This window comes from Anser brachyrhynchus (assembly GCF_964034855.1).
Source record: "Anser brachyrhynchus genome assembly, chromosome: 10".
Classification (NCBI taxonomy): Eukaryota; Metazoa; Chordata; class Aves; order Anseriformes; family Anatidae; genus Anser; species Anser brachyrhynchus.
In genome coordinates this window covers 5,548,244-5,562,974 of record NC_137705.1, presented here as the reverse complement: position 1 = coordinate 5,562,974, position 14,731 = coordinate 5,548,244, and the positions used below count along the sequence as shown (strand labels likewise).

The window sequence follows — 14,731 nt, the reverse complement described above, 5'->3', positions numbered from 1 at the left end:
AGAAGCAGTGAGAAGGGTGTCAGCATGGTGTTTACCTCTCAAGCACCTGAAGTGACGAAGGAGAGACAGAAGCAGGGTCCTCCTTCTGGTACCTGTCACAGCCGAGGGAACAGCATGTTTCCATACAGGAGGCTCAACCAGCTACCCCGACTGGAAGGAGACCACAGCCAGACTTGGAATGAGTAACAGCATGTCCTCTTCGGGGATGAAGCTAGAAACTTTCTCCTTTCTTGAAAAAAGAGAGGCATTTTTCACAGAGCTCAGAGAAGGCTGAACCTTAAGGTTTTCAGTTCCCAATCTGCCTAGGATGGATTTTTGTTTCTGTATTGCCCTTTCACTCATGCACAAGCCACCTCATGATCACATAACTGTGTGTGATTGATGGGAGGAGCTGGGAGGAGGGTAAGTGGCGTAATTTTGCTTATGCTTTGAAATGCTCAGGGTTGGAAAAGAAGTATGAGATCCCCTCACTTTCCCATGATTATGATTGCCTTAAAAATGCGAGATCTGTTGAAAGTAATAAATTGTTGACTGTTTGTTTAGTTTCAGGGTAGACAACAATCAGCTTTTAATCAATTTTTCATCACCACTGGAGAGCTATTAACTCTCTTAGAATAATTAGAAAAGAAAAATTTCCTCTAATTATTTTTATCCATGAAGTGAGACTTCATGAATAAAATCTCAAGACTCACAGACACACAGACACACACACACACACAAAACACCTAGGTGGCACATTTATTTCACTTATTTAGCATGAGATACCGTTTGCCAGAGAGATGGGAAAGAAAAACCAGAACCCTATGTATATTTTTCACAAAGACTGACTCAGCAAGCGTTGTCCAAAGCTTTATCTCAGCCTGTGGTGAGCACTGGTTGACTCACACACCTTGTCACAGCAACTTTCCAGCAGCTTTCCCCACCAATAATCCCATGACAATATACCCTCAGCATGCCTCCTTTACTTCAACCTTTTTGCCAGATGCACCCTTACACCAGCACACCGGGTGTAGCTCAAATGCAGCTGTCCTTACAGGAAGACAAGTTCACGAGTGCTTCACTAGATCCCAAGGCAAGTTTTCAACAGATATTTGCCAGATGGTGATGGGGTGGTGACCAAAGTCTTACATTTTCCTAAATTACAGTTAAGAAGCAAGCAGCCTTTGGTAGGAAGACTGGGAGACAGACATGCTTTATTGTTATATTGCAGGAAACCCGTCCTCAAACCCAAGAAAAGATGCCCTTCTTGATGGTAGGCATGAGTCAAAAATAATTCTCAAATCTAGTAAGAGCTACCTGAACAAAAATGTAATGGACTGTAAAAAGCAGATCAGACTGGCTTATGGATTTTAAGGGACGAACAACTAAAGTGTGTGAGGGACTGAGCTAATTAAATACTCCCCAATCAGGACCACAGTGACTGCATTTTATTTTATTTTTTCAATTTCCTATTGGAGATGAATTGTGATTCACTTTAAAAAGGGATTCTTCTTGTAAATCGATCAGTGTTAGACCCATTTGACCTACTAGTGTCTCTTTAAAGATTGATGAACTGAAACACAAAAGTGAAACTCTCTCATTTTAACTGTTCCCATCTGAATTTCCTGCACGATGAGATATATTTTTAAAGAGTCCCGTGGAATGGTTACATCATGAATCAAATTTTTCAGATTATTGCACAAAGGATTTCCATAGCCTGGCAATATGCAAGGCAACCACACAACCTGAAAGAAAGCAAGGATAGTCACAGGGCTGTTTTAGATGAAAATCTGCAGTTATTAAAAATGCACTACATCTCAGGGATCATAGTAGGAATTTCGTAGGCCTTTCACTTTAACACTGATTACTAATTAGATGCAAAACAGAACCACTAATGGAGGAAAAAATAATAAGATCTAGAAAATCACTTACTAGATTTACTTTTCCCCCTCTCCGTGTGAAACCCCTTTCTTGCAAATGACAAGCTTCTTGGCCACGATTAGCACAACCACGATTAAGGTGATGGCTTTGAGCAAATAGGATAAATACTTGGGTAGTTCTGTTCAGCTTCATTCAAATTGTTTAATTTTTAGGAGGTGTTTGTGAGTATGAAGAGGTTTATAGCATCTTTATAGCAGAAATGCAGCATAACTTGCTTCATATACAGACACTACTGCTTAAAACAGAGTAAACGTCCAGTGGGGGTGTGGTTTATCATTTTAAATTATTTTTTGCACTCAAGCCAAAAACAGTTGGGTTCTTAAGCCATGATTTTGTCCTTCTCAATTTGACTCAAGCGTACAGGACTTCCTCATTATTTCTCTGCTCGCAGTACCACCATCCAACTTATTACCTGCAAGGCGCAGTATCACATGAATAATCTACTGCCTTTTGAACCTGAGGGCCTCAACATCTGATCTCTGAGAGTATGAAAATTTTCAAATTTAATAATGGAATATCCCTGTGATAGTCACTCTAACTGGAAAGTAATAGCTTCTGAAGCTTCCTGTTTTCCGTTCGGAAGGATTTAGGGTCAAATAGGTCAGCCGATGACAGCGCATCCTCCTCCAGCAAAGATGCACAAGTGTGGAGATGAAGAGCAGGCTGTCTATCGCATGGAGAGCCAAGGTCTGCATGCTCTGTGTCAGCATTCAGGCTAGAAGCATGAGTGTTGTACTGAGGGGACAGCAGACTGGGGTTCAGCATCGTCATTGTTGCTCCGTGCTTGGATCTGTGCTGGGCTAGCTGAGCTCTCTGCATACAGCGCTCAAGCCTGGATTAAGCACCAGGACCCCTTGAAGGTCTCCTCCACCAGAGACCACCCATCTTCTGACATCCATGCTCCAGCTGCAGAACCACTACCATACCCCGTGTCTATATGTTGCACAGCATAGAAAAAAAAAAAAAAAAAGAAATGGTTCAGGATGAACAGAAAAAATCCCAGCATTGCTCCCCTGGTACAGAAAGACCAATAAGAGTACATCTGCTGTGACTGGGTAAGTTTCAGCTGAATTCGCACAAGTAGCAGAATTTTTTTTTTTAAAAAAAAACATCTCCAAGAAAGATCTGCTGAGCACCTTGTAATAAAAATAAAGCCAGACCAGACTTGACAGGTTTGCAGTTAATTTTCCTTGGCTCTTATTTACATCTTTGATCCTGGCAGTCTTTCTCTTCTGAATGAGAAACACGGGCTCCCATTCGTAGTTCCTAACGTAGCAAAATCCATAATGCGGCAGGTGTTTGCTACTCATTTCATTGACATGAGTTTTATGTTTAATCAAAAGCTGAAGCAAGACAAAATGAGTAAAACAAGATAAAGCAAAGCCTGAAGCACCAGTCTATGCTCAACTCTTCACAGTTTGGCAGGGAGCTGCTGGGTAACAACCTCAGAGAAAGATTTGTCTGCCAAGGACCAAATCACCCACTGTGTTGTCAAGTCATCCCATGGATGCTCCTAGACAAAGACATCCCAACAGACTTCTCAGCTTGTGTCCTATGCACCAATACCTTAATTTTAAGGCACTGTCCAATCCCTTCCCATTATAAGCATGGCCTACCCACAGCACACCCTTCCTTTCCATTATCCAACTATGTTTCTTCAAAGAGAGCAGCCAAGGCTGTAGGAGAAGGCAAAATCTGAAAATCTTTGTGAACCATCTAATGTCTCATGCTAGGAAGCTAACAGAGCTGTCTAGAAAATATAGGAATAACTAAATTTCAAAACAACTGTTGGACAATGCAATTGCGACGGAGAGGCAATGACCCAAGGACCTGAAGCAGAAGCTCAGCCATGCTTGTCATATGGTATATTTGTAGCTGCACTGAGATTTGAGAAAATATATTCTGAAAAACAGGATCCTCAAGCTTGAAAAGCGGCATGACTTGGGAGTCACTTAGAATTTAAGCATGAGAATTGTGAAAGTCTTATTCAAGGCACAGTGCTATGCACATCATTATTCCACTGGGGAATCCACCCGTGCAATTTTTGTGGGTGCATGCTGTATTATGTGAGGCGGGGGGGGGGGGAAATGTTTGCAATAGAGAAGGTCATTTATCTATTTATCTGCTCCTTTAATGAGTTCAGCTACCATGTCTTAAGAGAGCAGCTCCTTCTAACAACTCCTCTGGGAGCAGCGGCCACACACAGTTATCATGCCCATGAGAGCACCCAGCCAGTCTGGCACACACTCAGAACCTCACAAACGCCTTTATTCTGCACTACAGAGCCGGTCACCCCATTGCAGCAACAGGATTCTGCACTAACAAGAGATACATGACACCAGAAGAAACACTGGAAGAAAGACGGAGGCCCTAAGACTTCCCTTTTTCATCACGAGTAATTTGTAAAGCTAGTCAAAAAATCGCGAGAGTTTGAGCCTGGTTCTGGTATTCATAGCATGTGATCAAAGAGAAGAATTTGCCAGTCACTGGAAAAACAATCATAACCTACCTTCCACCACTGAAGGCAAAGCCTGTAAATATTACTATTGATCAGAGTAGGGCTATTTTCATCAGGATGCATTGCATTGGACATTAAATATCTGCAGAGGCAAGGCCTGTGCAAGCTAACGCTGGAACAGATAGTTCCAAGGATTTAACATTCACAATACATGAGCAATTTGCAAAAGAATAATTCACAGAAGACACAATGAAACCATACTAAAAATTAAAGTATATCAGAAATGGATTTTATATAATATTCCAGGTTATGTTACAGCATATTGACATATAAAACAAATTAAAACAGTTAACTCATCTTACTACCTTCCACTGATAATTTTTTAATTAAGTCACTTATCTTTATCTACATATTTAAGAATTTAGATCTTTCATTATTCATCTCTTAAAGAAAATCGATGTTGTCCTGATTTGCTACAGCTCAAACAAGCAAGCAGTATTAGCTAAGATAAGACAGCCTAATAGAAAAATAATTCATTAACTTTATTAACAAGCCCTAAGAAAATGCTACTGAGCAAGTTTTCCTACTCCTAGAAGTCTGAATTATGAACCAAAACTTAATGGCGTTCAGTGTGACTGAAATACACATAACAGATTTTAAAATATATATTTGTAAATAGAATAAGAAAATGGGAAAACTATTAAAAACTATTAGAAGAGTTCAATAATATGTTTTGGAGAGTTCATCCCTAATACTAGGTTATATTATAAAAACCCTCTATCAAAAAGCTTCATAGTCAGGAATGAATTAAGAGACTGGAAGCTAATCTATAGCACTGGTTAGATGCGAGTGTCTAAATGCCTGTCCGCTGTACAGCTTCAAACTATTTGCACATCAAAACAGCCCCTGGTTTTACACTTGGGATCCTAAAGCTTTATAAAAGACACCGTGAAAAGAGTAAACTTTGAATCTCGGTTTCTTGAGAAAGCAGACTTTTTCTAGTCATCTTAAGTGTCCTTTTCTTCTCAGGGTGACCTTAACTTTCAGATTTGTAAAATGGTTTCCTCTTGTGTTCAACCCTACTGTGTAATAAATTTTAAAAATGACTATTTATCTTCTTTAATATATTAGTCATATGTAGCAGGAGAAGCCTCTGTGGGAACTTTTGCTATTGAGTTTGCTCAAGCTTAAGTCAATGCTGATTTAGAAAAAATAACTTACGCTTAGTAACAAACAATCATGAATATATTTATTGGAATAACATCTTTCCATTCTCCCCCAGCAGCGTGTTTAGTTTATCATTTGCAATACTATGTATCGGTGTATATTTACAGTGACCGAGGCAATTTAAAAGCAATGCCCATCTTACGTCGCCCATCTTATTACACTTCTATAAGCCTGATTCTCTGGTATTTGGAAAACAGATCAGATGGTTCAAAAAAATGTAAATGAAATGCAAATTACCCAGGCAGGTATAAGTTATATTTATTTGTGAAAAGCAAGAATCAGTGCATTGCTCAAAAATTGCCTGTTGCAGAAGTTATATTTAAGCAAGTTTAAATGTTTCTAGATTTTGCCTCGCTAATCATGACCTCAGCTGCTTGCACCATGTAATGACAATAATGAATAAACATGCTGTGCTTATGAAGAACTAGAACCTAACAAGCTGATCAATTGTTAATTCTATAAAGTGACTAAAACGTGTCTCTACTATCAATAAGTAAATCAGCTTCTATCTGTGGGACTAATGCACCTTGTACATATCCTCCAGCTACCCTGCCCTTCTCTATAATAATGTAATTATCAGTTTGGTCATATTTAAGTGCAACCTGAATGAGATTTATTTTATTCTATTTTTGTCTTGAGGGTGGAAAAATAGAAGGAAAAATTGTTTGGCTATTTAAAGACAGACACCACCATTTGTCTGGAGGTTACAGATTTTCCGTTTGCCCTCCAATTAGTAATGCACAATTATTCACTTGAAAACCAATTATTTTAAAATATTATTCTTAAATCCTATGGACTATTATCAGACAGTCATTCCAGAGAAGGTGTCCCTTTAATTATTAAAGCCCTCTGCTCTAAGCCTCTATAACAAAGAATTTGAGCAAAAGACAACAATACTCATTAACTGTAACAGAAGATGTTACTTCTGTAGAAAAAGGCATTTAAAACAAGATCAGTTGGGCTTTATTCAATCTTTAGTTTTTCTCTTAGATGAGGAAAAAACAGAAGATGTATCAGTATTTCAGCCGTAATACAATTATTTATATTCCAAATATGCTAATTACAAATAGCTGTCCCTCTCGAGTATATTTCCAAGCAAGATTTAACAGTAATAGTTCATTCATTGCTGAACATTCTCTTCAAGAAGCACTTGGAAAACAGGAAAGAAAAAAAGAGTTTTGCTCAAAACACCCAATTTTCTTCTCATTTCTACAGCCATCTGCAAAGAGGCTGGGTAGAGGCAGCTACCTGTTCATCCACCCAACAGCACGGCTCGGCTCAGCCCAGGGCACAACTAGAGAGCAAACACAACCTGAAGCATATGGTTGGTGAACGATGCCCACCGGCAGGGTAAGTAATTGTATTTAACGTTGCTGCACCTTTTTCAGTGCTATAAACAGTAATTATTCTTGGAGGTTTAGGGCTTCTACGTCTATTCTATTGTTAAACCTAAGTATATATCACAAAAATACATTGGAAACATCTACAGGAAGGAAATGTTCTGGAGGGAAACGCTATTAAGTATGTGGATAAGCTCAATAGCAATTAATTTCTAACAGTTAACGAACCAAATGAACCCATTCATTTCTCAGGTGGAATGTTATACTAATTCTGCCAGAAATTGCCCTGCTTCACCTCAGATCCATCCCTCTGTGTCAATTCGGTGTAGAAACAGGGGGAGAATCCTTCTTACCTGATACTCTCATAAATTAAGAGAACCTGTGCAGCGTTTTAAAAGTAAATTTTCTAACAAAATTTTGGTCTTTTAATTGTCCCTAAAAAGAAACGTATCTATAACTATTCCAAAGCAGAACAGATCATTTTAGCAGCATACCAAAAATATGGGAATAATTCAACACTAAAATACATATTTTGCTTTTTCCCTCTTCATCTCCAGTTAAACCTATACACCCTGGAACTGGTAAATATTTCCACAGTCAAACTGCTGCTCCAGCAGTACCTTTCAGCTAAACAAGCCAATGTCAAATACTCTCTTATGTTCTTACAGGTAAAGGATATCAATGCAAAGATTCAAAGACGCTGTTTCACTGACTAATGTAACAGGAATACACACAGACAACAATCTTTCTATATTCCACAGAATTACGAATCCTTTTTCTCAATTCAATGGCCTTTTTTCTGTGCAAGTCCACTTGCTGCTGTGGATGTACGTTTGGGGAAATTTTTATAGCACTTGACTTCTAACCACGGTGCTTCACAGTCATTACACTGATGGTGCTCAGTGCAAACAGCAACACAATCAACAGGAGCCCACCAGGCAGTCAGGACAGTCTTTTACAGCTACCTGTATTCATGCTGGACCCATTCCAGTGAAATCACTAAAACTTTCATGGGGTGAGACAAAGCTCCGTATGTGCAAAGAGGAAAAGGTTTAGCTTCATAACAGCACTACCAGCTGACCAGCATCAAGCTCACTGGCTCGCTGCGTCCCGATGTTCCTTGAGGAAGGAGCAGTGCTGTGGCCCCAGAAACAGGTTTCAGTGCTGACCAAGCCGCAGCAGCCTCCTCTCTGCTCAGCTCCATGAGCAGGGCCAACGAAACTCCCCTTCCCTGCACAAGGCACAACCCAGGGAGCATCTCTGAGTAATATGGGGCTTGGCCAGTTCCCCCCAGGAGCTGATATACACAACATGCAGGTGGCAGTGGAAGCGTGCTGCAGATCAGCACAAAGATTTCCTTCACGCTCCATCCCATGTTCTAGGAACAGGGCAACTGGGAGTCCTGAATACAGCCCTGGCATTGACAAGGTCCCTGGCAACAGCCAGAAGTGGAGATGACAGCAAAGATGACTCCTCCTGCCTTCCTGATATTCACATCTGTCAGGCATTTGTCAGGAAGATGGAAGGAAGCAAGGATGTCCAGCGAAGGGACCATCACCAGCCACTACAGCTTCTCTATTTCTCTTTTAGAATCACAGGGAAGAAGTAGCCCCAAAAACTAATTTAAGTAGAGCATATCAACCCCAAAACTGGTGTCCAAAAGTATGCTTCTGTCAAAGACCACAACCACATCTGTTTTGTCATTTAAACAAAATAAGAAGTTTCATTTAGGAGTCTAAGTTAAATGAATTTTGTTGAGAAATTACAATATCAATGTATTATATTCATCTCTGAAGTAAGACATTTCTCTTCCTGTCTCCGACATTATTAGCATGTTACAGTGGCTTAAATTAAAAAAGAAACATTTATTTTATCACCCTGATATCAGCTCACTGCAATATAACATTTCTGAAACAGGAAAATATCACAGCTTAGCATCATAAATTCAATACTGCAACAAGATAAATCCTTCCTATTAATGTAAACCGCTGTACTTCACAATATATCTGTATCTGCAATGCACTTCTATTTGCTGATCAGACTATCATAAACACACATAATTCTCATTGAATAATGGAAGCAGCAGAGAAATCCGAGGGTAACTATGCTCTCTAGACTAAAGCAGCCACAGCTTGGTCCTTCAAACAGATTCACTCATGCAGGGATGCGCCCGCTTGCAGATGACAACATAAAATACCCTGGTCTCCCCAACTGGAGTCTGGGTGACACAACAAATGACATCGAAGTACAGTCCTTAATTACACAGGCTCAGAATATACGCTGGAAGCTTTATTAATTCTCAATATATATAAATCCAGGAGATGCACTTGTGAAAGACGAGGTACCCTATCAATTAAGAGAATTTCCAAATTTTTCATAGAACACCTGAAATGACTCACGAAAAAAAGAAAGTCATTTAATTTTGTTGAAAAGAAAAGTCACTAACCATTTGATGCTGCCTACAACAACTGAATTTTCTCCTTTTCCCCTTTACACTCAGATTAACACTCTGAAGCTGATGCCAAATGCGAATTTGGCACGTAGTTTAGGAAATGCAAACACATCAACTAATAACCCGAATTATGCAAATGTGAACCTGAGATTTGCAATGTGTGTTAAAAAGCTAAAACAAGTTGTGTGAACTGGTTTATCCATGTCTAGGCACTACTGAAATGCGTCTGGTTTAGCTGGCAGTTTCTTGCAGACTGGACAAAAGCCTACAAATTCTTTAAGAGTTAAACCATCAGTGTCCTGCTCTCTCCTTTTACTTGGTCAGTCCAGAAACAACAAGTCACGCTGGCCCCAGCTATACCATAACCCTTCCGTTTTTGAAGGACGCAACGCACACAGCTAAGGTGTACTGCAAGTGGCAGGTTGGAGAGCAGAAAGGGGCAAAAGCTCTGCATCGAGGGCTGGGGACTAAGTTCTTTAATCAGAATTTCACCACCATGTGAGGCTGAGGCTGGAAGTGCTGCCACTTAATCCTTTCTGTTCATGGCACCTGACTTGTTATTTTAAAGGAGGGAGGGAGAAAAACTGGTGCTGCACAAGGGGAAATATCCTCCAAGGAGAAAGGCCTGACCCCCACCAGAGTTTTTATTCCACAGATGTTCTCTGTAAAGTGTAACTGAAATTGAAACACAACAGAAGGGCAATAAAAACAACGGGTCACCTTTTGAGGCACAGAGATACCTGATACTACTTTCCTTTATTTGAGCTTCACTCTGGAGCAGTTGCGCTGGCTCTGAGGAAGTCAGCCTTTCAGCTAACCAGCCTTTCCAAAGTAATCAATGCAAAAAAATTAACATAAACCAAAACTGGTGAAATCTGCAGCCCTTTGTTCCTCTGTATAAGCCTTTGTAGAAAAGCAAAGAAGTCTGGATTCAGTGACATAGCCCAGTAGAAATCCCCATAGCTTGCAAGCATTCAGGATGCTTTGCCACTGCAAAGCAGCTCACGTTGCACTGCCTAACCTCAGGTGAAAGTGTGCTGTGATCTCCTGATCTACAGGGCTGACACTGGCTTCAAAACAACAGCTTGCATGACGGTTATCAAATTTTTAAAAGGGAAAAAGAGATGCTGAGGGAGTTCTCCTAGTAGACCTTGAGAGGGGGCAAGAAGTTCCAGGGCCATAAACTGTGTGAGTGAGACAAGGAAAATGCAGTATATTGGGTGACGAGCACACGTACCAAAGAGCTCTTTATTCTGAACACTCCTCCAAAATCCAGGACAGAGCAGAATCCTCAAGACTTTCCTCAGGACACTGGAATGAGGCTTAGCTCTCAAAGGCAGCTTGCTGCTCCATGTTCATATTGATAAGGAGTTTAAAAAAAAACTTGTCTTAGAGTATTCTTAAATATTAATATTTGAAACAAAACCACTGCTTGTTGTAGTTTAGTTTGAGTTTAGATCTAGATTAAGGGCTTGATTTTCCATTGGCCAGAGTTACCTGGTATTGCAGGATCACAGTAATTTCAAGATTTCACAAGAAGTTTTATTCTAGATGAACCTGATAATTAATGACTTTCCACCAAATATTTTAGTATTTGCCTCTTAAATATACATTTTTTTCTACCACTTGAGCCGTGCTGGCCAGATTTTGCCCTTTTCATTCAAAACCCAGTCCTTAGTTGGGCATCTTGCCGGAGAAAGGACAGCAGGTGTTGGCCCCGGATTAATGAAAGGTTGGCATGGGGAGATCAGGAGCTGCTCTGCACAAGTACCTCCAGCCAGTTGCCAATTCAGATCTAATCCAGAGCAGTCACATCTGGGAGGCAATTCCAGGGAGCGCTTGCATGGTGAGATGTATAACTGGGAGAGCTGGTGGATTTAGTCTAGTTCTTAGGAGTAGATGTAAATCCCAGTGAAGCCAGTAGGAATCTTTTCATGCGATTTAAATCATAAACCAGAGCTGGGGCAGCCTTCTAGGTAGCCGAGCAAGGACGACATGGAATACGTGGGCATGAACCCAAGCTATCATCTCTGCACCCTGGCAAGGCAGAAAAGCTCTTCAGTGTTGGACTGAAATCTATCACTAAGCCTCTTGTATTGTTTTGCATGTGTTTTTCTTGTATAATTAGGAGCTTTTAGCTAACAGAGTACATCAAATCTACACCTTCCACAAGCACTAAGTCACTCAGAAAAACAATAGCAAACATTAGTGTAAAAGTAGAAGGAAAAAAAAAATCTGCTACCATCTTATGTTTAGATAATGCTGTAAGTAATAGCATAAACAAAAAAAAAATCTATTTCACACAGATGAAAATCATTACAGCTCTCTAGAGACCCTCTCTCTCTGCAGTAACCCATGTCATTTCCTAGCCAGTAAAAATGTGCCACGGGATATCAAAAGACACTAACATTTTTCTAATTTTAATATTCCCCTAATCCAATAACGGCTTGTTTACTGCTTTCTAATTTAAAGGTAATTCATTAGATGTATCCTGTCATGTTTTATTGGTATTGAAGGCGTAAGAACTGCACACACCTCTGAGGCTTGCTGGCCGTACTGCTAATATCCTGCGTGGTTCCCTCGATATAAATGGCTCTCGGTGCAAAGGCAACGGTAGGGGAGTTCACCTGCACCTGCTTATAAACTATCCAAAAAAAATATTAAGACTTTTGCAATGAACTCTGGACCAAAAATTTACGTTCAACAGTAGGAAGTCCAGCGAACCTGAAGAAGACATTTAAACCGGCACACAAGATTTGTGTGCAAATCTTGGTGATCCTGACACAAAGGGTCTCGGGCAGTCTGCGCTGAAGCCCCCAGCTGACCTGCGGGGACTTGAACAAATCTGCTGTGAAACGATGAAGGTTAAGGAAGCAGAAATGTCCATTTCTGGAGGCAGGCCGTGCTTAATAACACCTGCTGTGATCCTGCAAAAGCTACCCAAGGCAGCTGAGTTTTAAGTAGCCCTACAGCAACGTAGCAGGGACAGAGGCCGAGGGCTTCAGAGCTGCTGGACCTTGGTGGCACGGAGGTGCCGAGGTCCTGGGGTGGAGGTAAGAGCACATCAAGGATCGGCAGGCAGGGGACACACGCTGTCCTGCCTGGGGAGCTGCAGCAGCACCCTCCTGCCTGCACAGTTTCCCTACAACTCCTCCGACACCGAGTCCGTGCCTACCTCCAGGTGAGCAGCTCTAAGCAGTGAGGAAAGGGAGGCGTTTAGCACAGGTAAAGCCGCTGTGCTCCAGCACACTGTTCAGGCAGCCTTCCTGCCACAGAGGCTGAGAACACTTTGGCTGCTTATACGCTGCCAACAGCCAGCTCAGTCACACCGTAACTATCGATATCAGCAAAGTGATACGTCCTCTGCCAAGAAATGAAATCCTTGACCCACCAGACCAACCGCACGCACGGGGCTGTTTAACGGGCCCTGCCTATCCCAGAGGGGGCAGCGCAAGGAGCCCGTGCTCGGAAACCAGCCCCGTTGGCCAAACTTGGGCTGTTCCCTCGGAGCAGGGGAGGACCACCATATCAATTTGAAGACAGTTTGGGTCAGTTTGGGTCCAAACCCACCGCCTCATTGGCTGTCGATGATGTCATGCCCAGGCATTAATCCCCAGTGACTGCAGGTTGAACATCACGCATCTCACACACCATCTACATAACGATGACGAACGGGAGTCTTAGAGGAAATTACTGGAGCAGGGAATAATGCAACTTGTTGAAAGAGGGAAAGTAGCGTCTCTGAAATGACTATTTCCAGCTTCTATTGTCCAAGTGAAGTTGGTGGGGTCAGGAAATAACACGTCTCACTGAAAGAAGTGGGCATTGTTACTGCTCTATTTTAAAGAAAGTAAATCTTCAACATCTCCCACTCAGAAAGGTAAAAGTGCCAGCAGCGAGAAACCACCTGATGTGGGAAATGGAAGTATTTCAGAAGCTGTAAAATTGGTAGCTGAAATTAAAAACATTTATAAAGGGGGGGGGGGGGGGTGGGGAGAAAGAGTGATATCTGCAAGCGAGCTTGTCCGGCTGCTCGCACCATCCAAATGCCCGGACTCGCTGGAGTAACTACGGCAGCGAATTAATTACCGGCCCGAATTAATCACCGGACGCGGGTACCAACGGGCACTGGAGCCTCTCCCGAGCCCTGGGAGCGGTGCAGCCCGGCTTCCCCCATCGCGGTGCCGGAGCCGGCTCCCGCCCAGCCGCCGGACTCGCCCCGGGCTCGGCTGACAGCGGCGGCACCCAGCCAGCCCCAGGCAGCCGGGGAGCGGCTGCGGCCACCGCAAGTTCCCGGGGGGCTGAGCTCAGCCGCCCCCCAGCCACCACCACCACCAGCACCCCCCCCCATCCCCTCCCCGCTCTGCCCCCGGCGCCGCTTACCCGGGGGGGCCGCATCCAGCGGGGCAGCGCGGCCGCCTCCCCTCCCGGGCTGCGGGGAGGATGCTCCGCACCAGCCCCGCACCGGCTCCGCACCGGCTCCTTGGTGCCCTCCCCTCCCCTCTCTCCTCTCCAGAGCCGGGTGGCGCTGCCCCGGCTTCTCTCCCCCCTGCCTCCCTCCGCTTCTCCCCCTGCTGCCCGGGTCCCCCCCCCCGCCGGAGCCCTGACCTTGTTCCAGCTCCGGCGCCGGGCTCTGCTCAGCCGAGGGATGGGGAAGGAGACGCCGCTTCAGCTCGCAGCCCGCCCGGAGTTGGCAGCATCTTTTTGGAGACGGCCGCAACTTGAGCGGGGGGCGGAGGGGCCGGGCCGCAGCCGCCCCCCCCGGCTCGTGTCACCGTGCGCCACGGTCCCGCTCGCTGTCAATAAACGAGCGGGCTGGGAAACGTGCTTGCGATGGAAAAAGTGCAAGGTGAGGCGGTGCTGAGAGCAAAGCCGGGGGCAGCACGTTGCAGCAGCCCCCCAGAAAGGCAGCCCGGCTCTCGCAGCACTTTCCGCGCAGCCTTCCCCAACTCCCCGCGCGCCCTCCGCTCCTCCCGGAGCCCCGGTGCCCGCTCCAGCGGTGCTGGCCAAATACGCGCTTCAGCGGCAGCCAGGTGCTTAAATACGGGGGAGGGCACTGCCTCGCAACCAGCGACTGCAGAGCGGAATGCAACCGCGGCCACGCTCCCTAAGTGCCGTTGCGATACAAAATCGCCGCCGCCCCCCAGGACAAACAGCCCTCGAGTTGGAGGAACCGCTGGCAACGTGCTGCGTGGAGCAGGGCAGGCTGCTCTGAGCGTGAGACCGCTATCGGCTCCGGGTTTGGAACTGCACGTTCAGCTTCCGAGTTGGCCGTGTGCAACTTTTTTCGGCATGCACGCGAAAAACAGTAAAAAAAATCTCAGCCGCTTTTAA

General features: G+C 43.8%; 1 protein-coding gene across 1 annotated transcript in view; it reads right to left on the bottom strand.

The window, feature by feature from the left end:
* TAFA4 (TAFA chemokine like family member 4) overlaps positions 1 to 13,915 on the bottom strand; it is a 75,933-nt gene extending 62,018 nt beyond the window's left edge. The window contains exon 1 of the mRNA XM_080606475.1: positions 13,781 to 13,915. Within this exon, the coding sequence (XP_080462601.1) occupies positions 13,781 to 13,795 (15 nt within the window). The 5' untranslated portion in view covers positions 13,796 to 13,915. The remainder of the gene's footprint in view (positions 1 to 13,780) is intronic.
* Between the last annotated feature and the right edge of the window lie 816 nt (positions 13,916 to 14,731).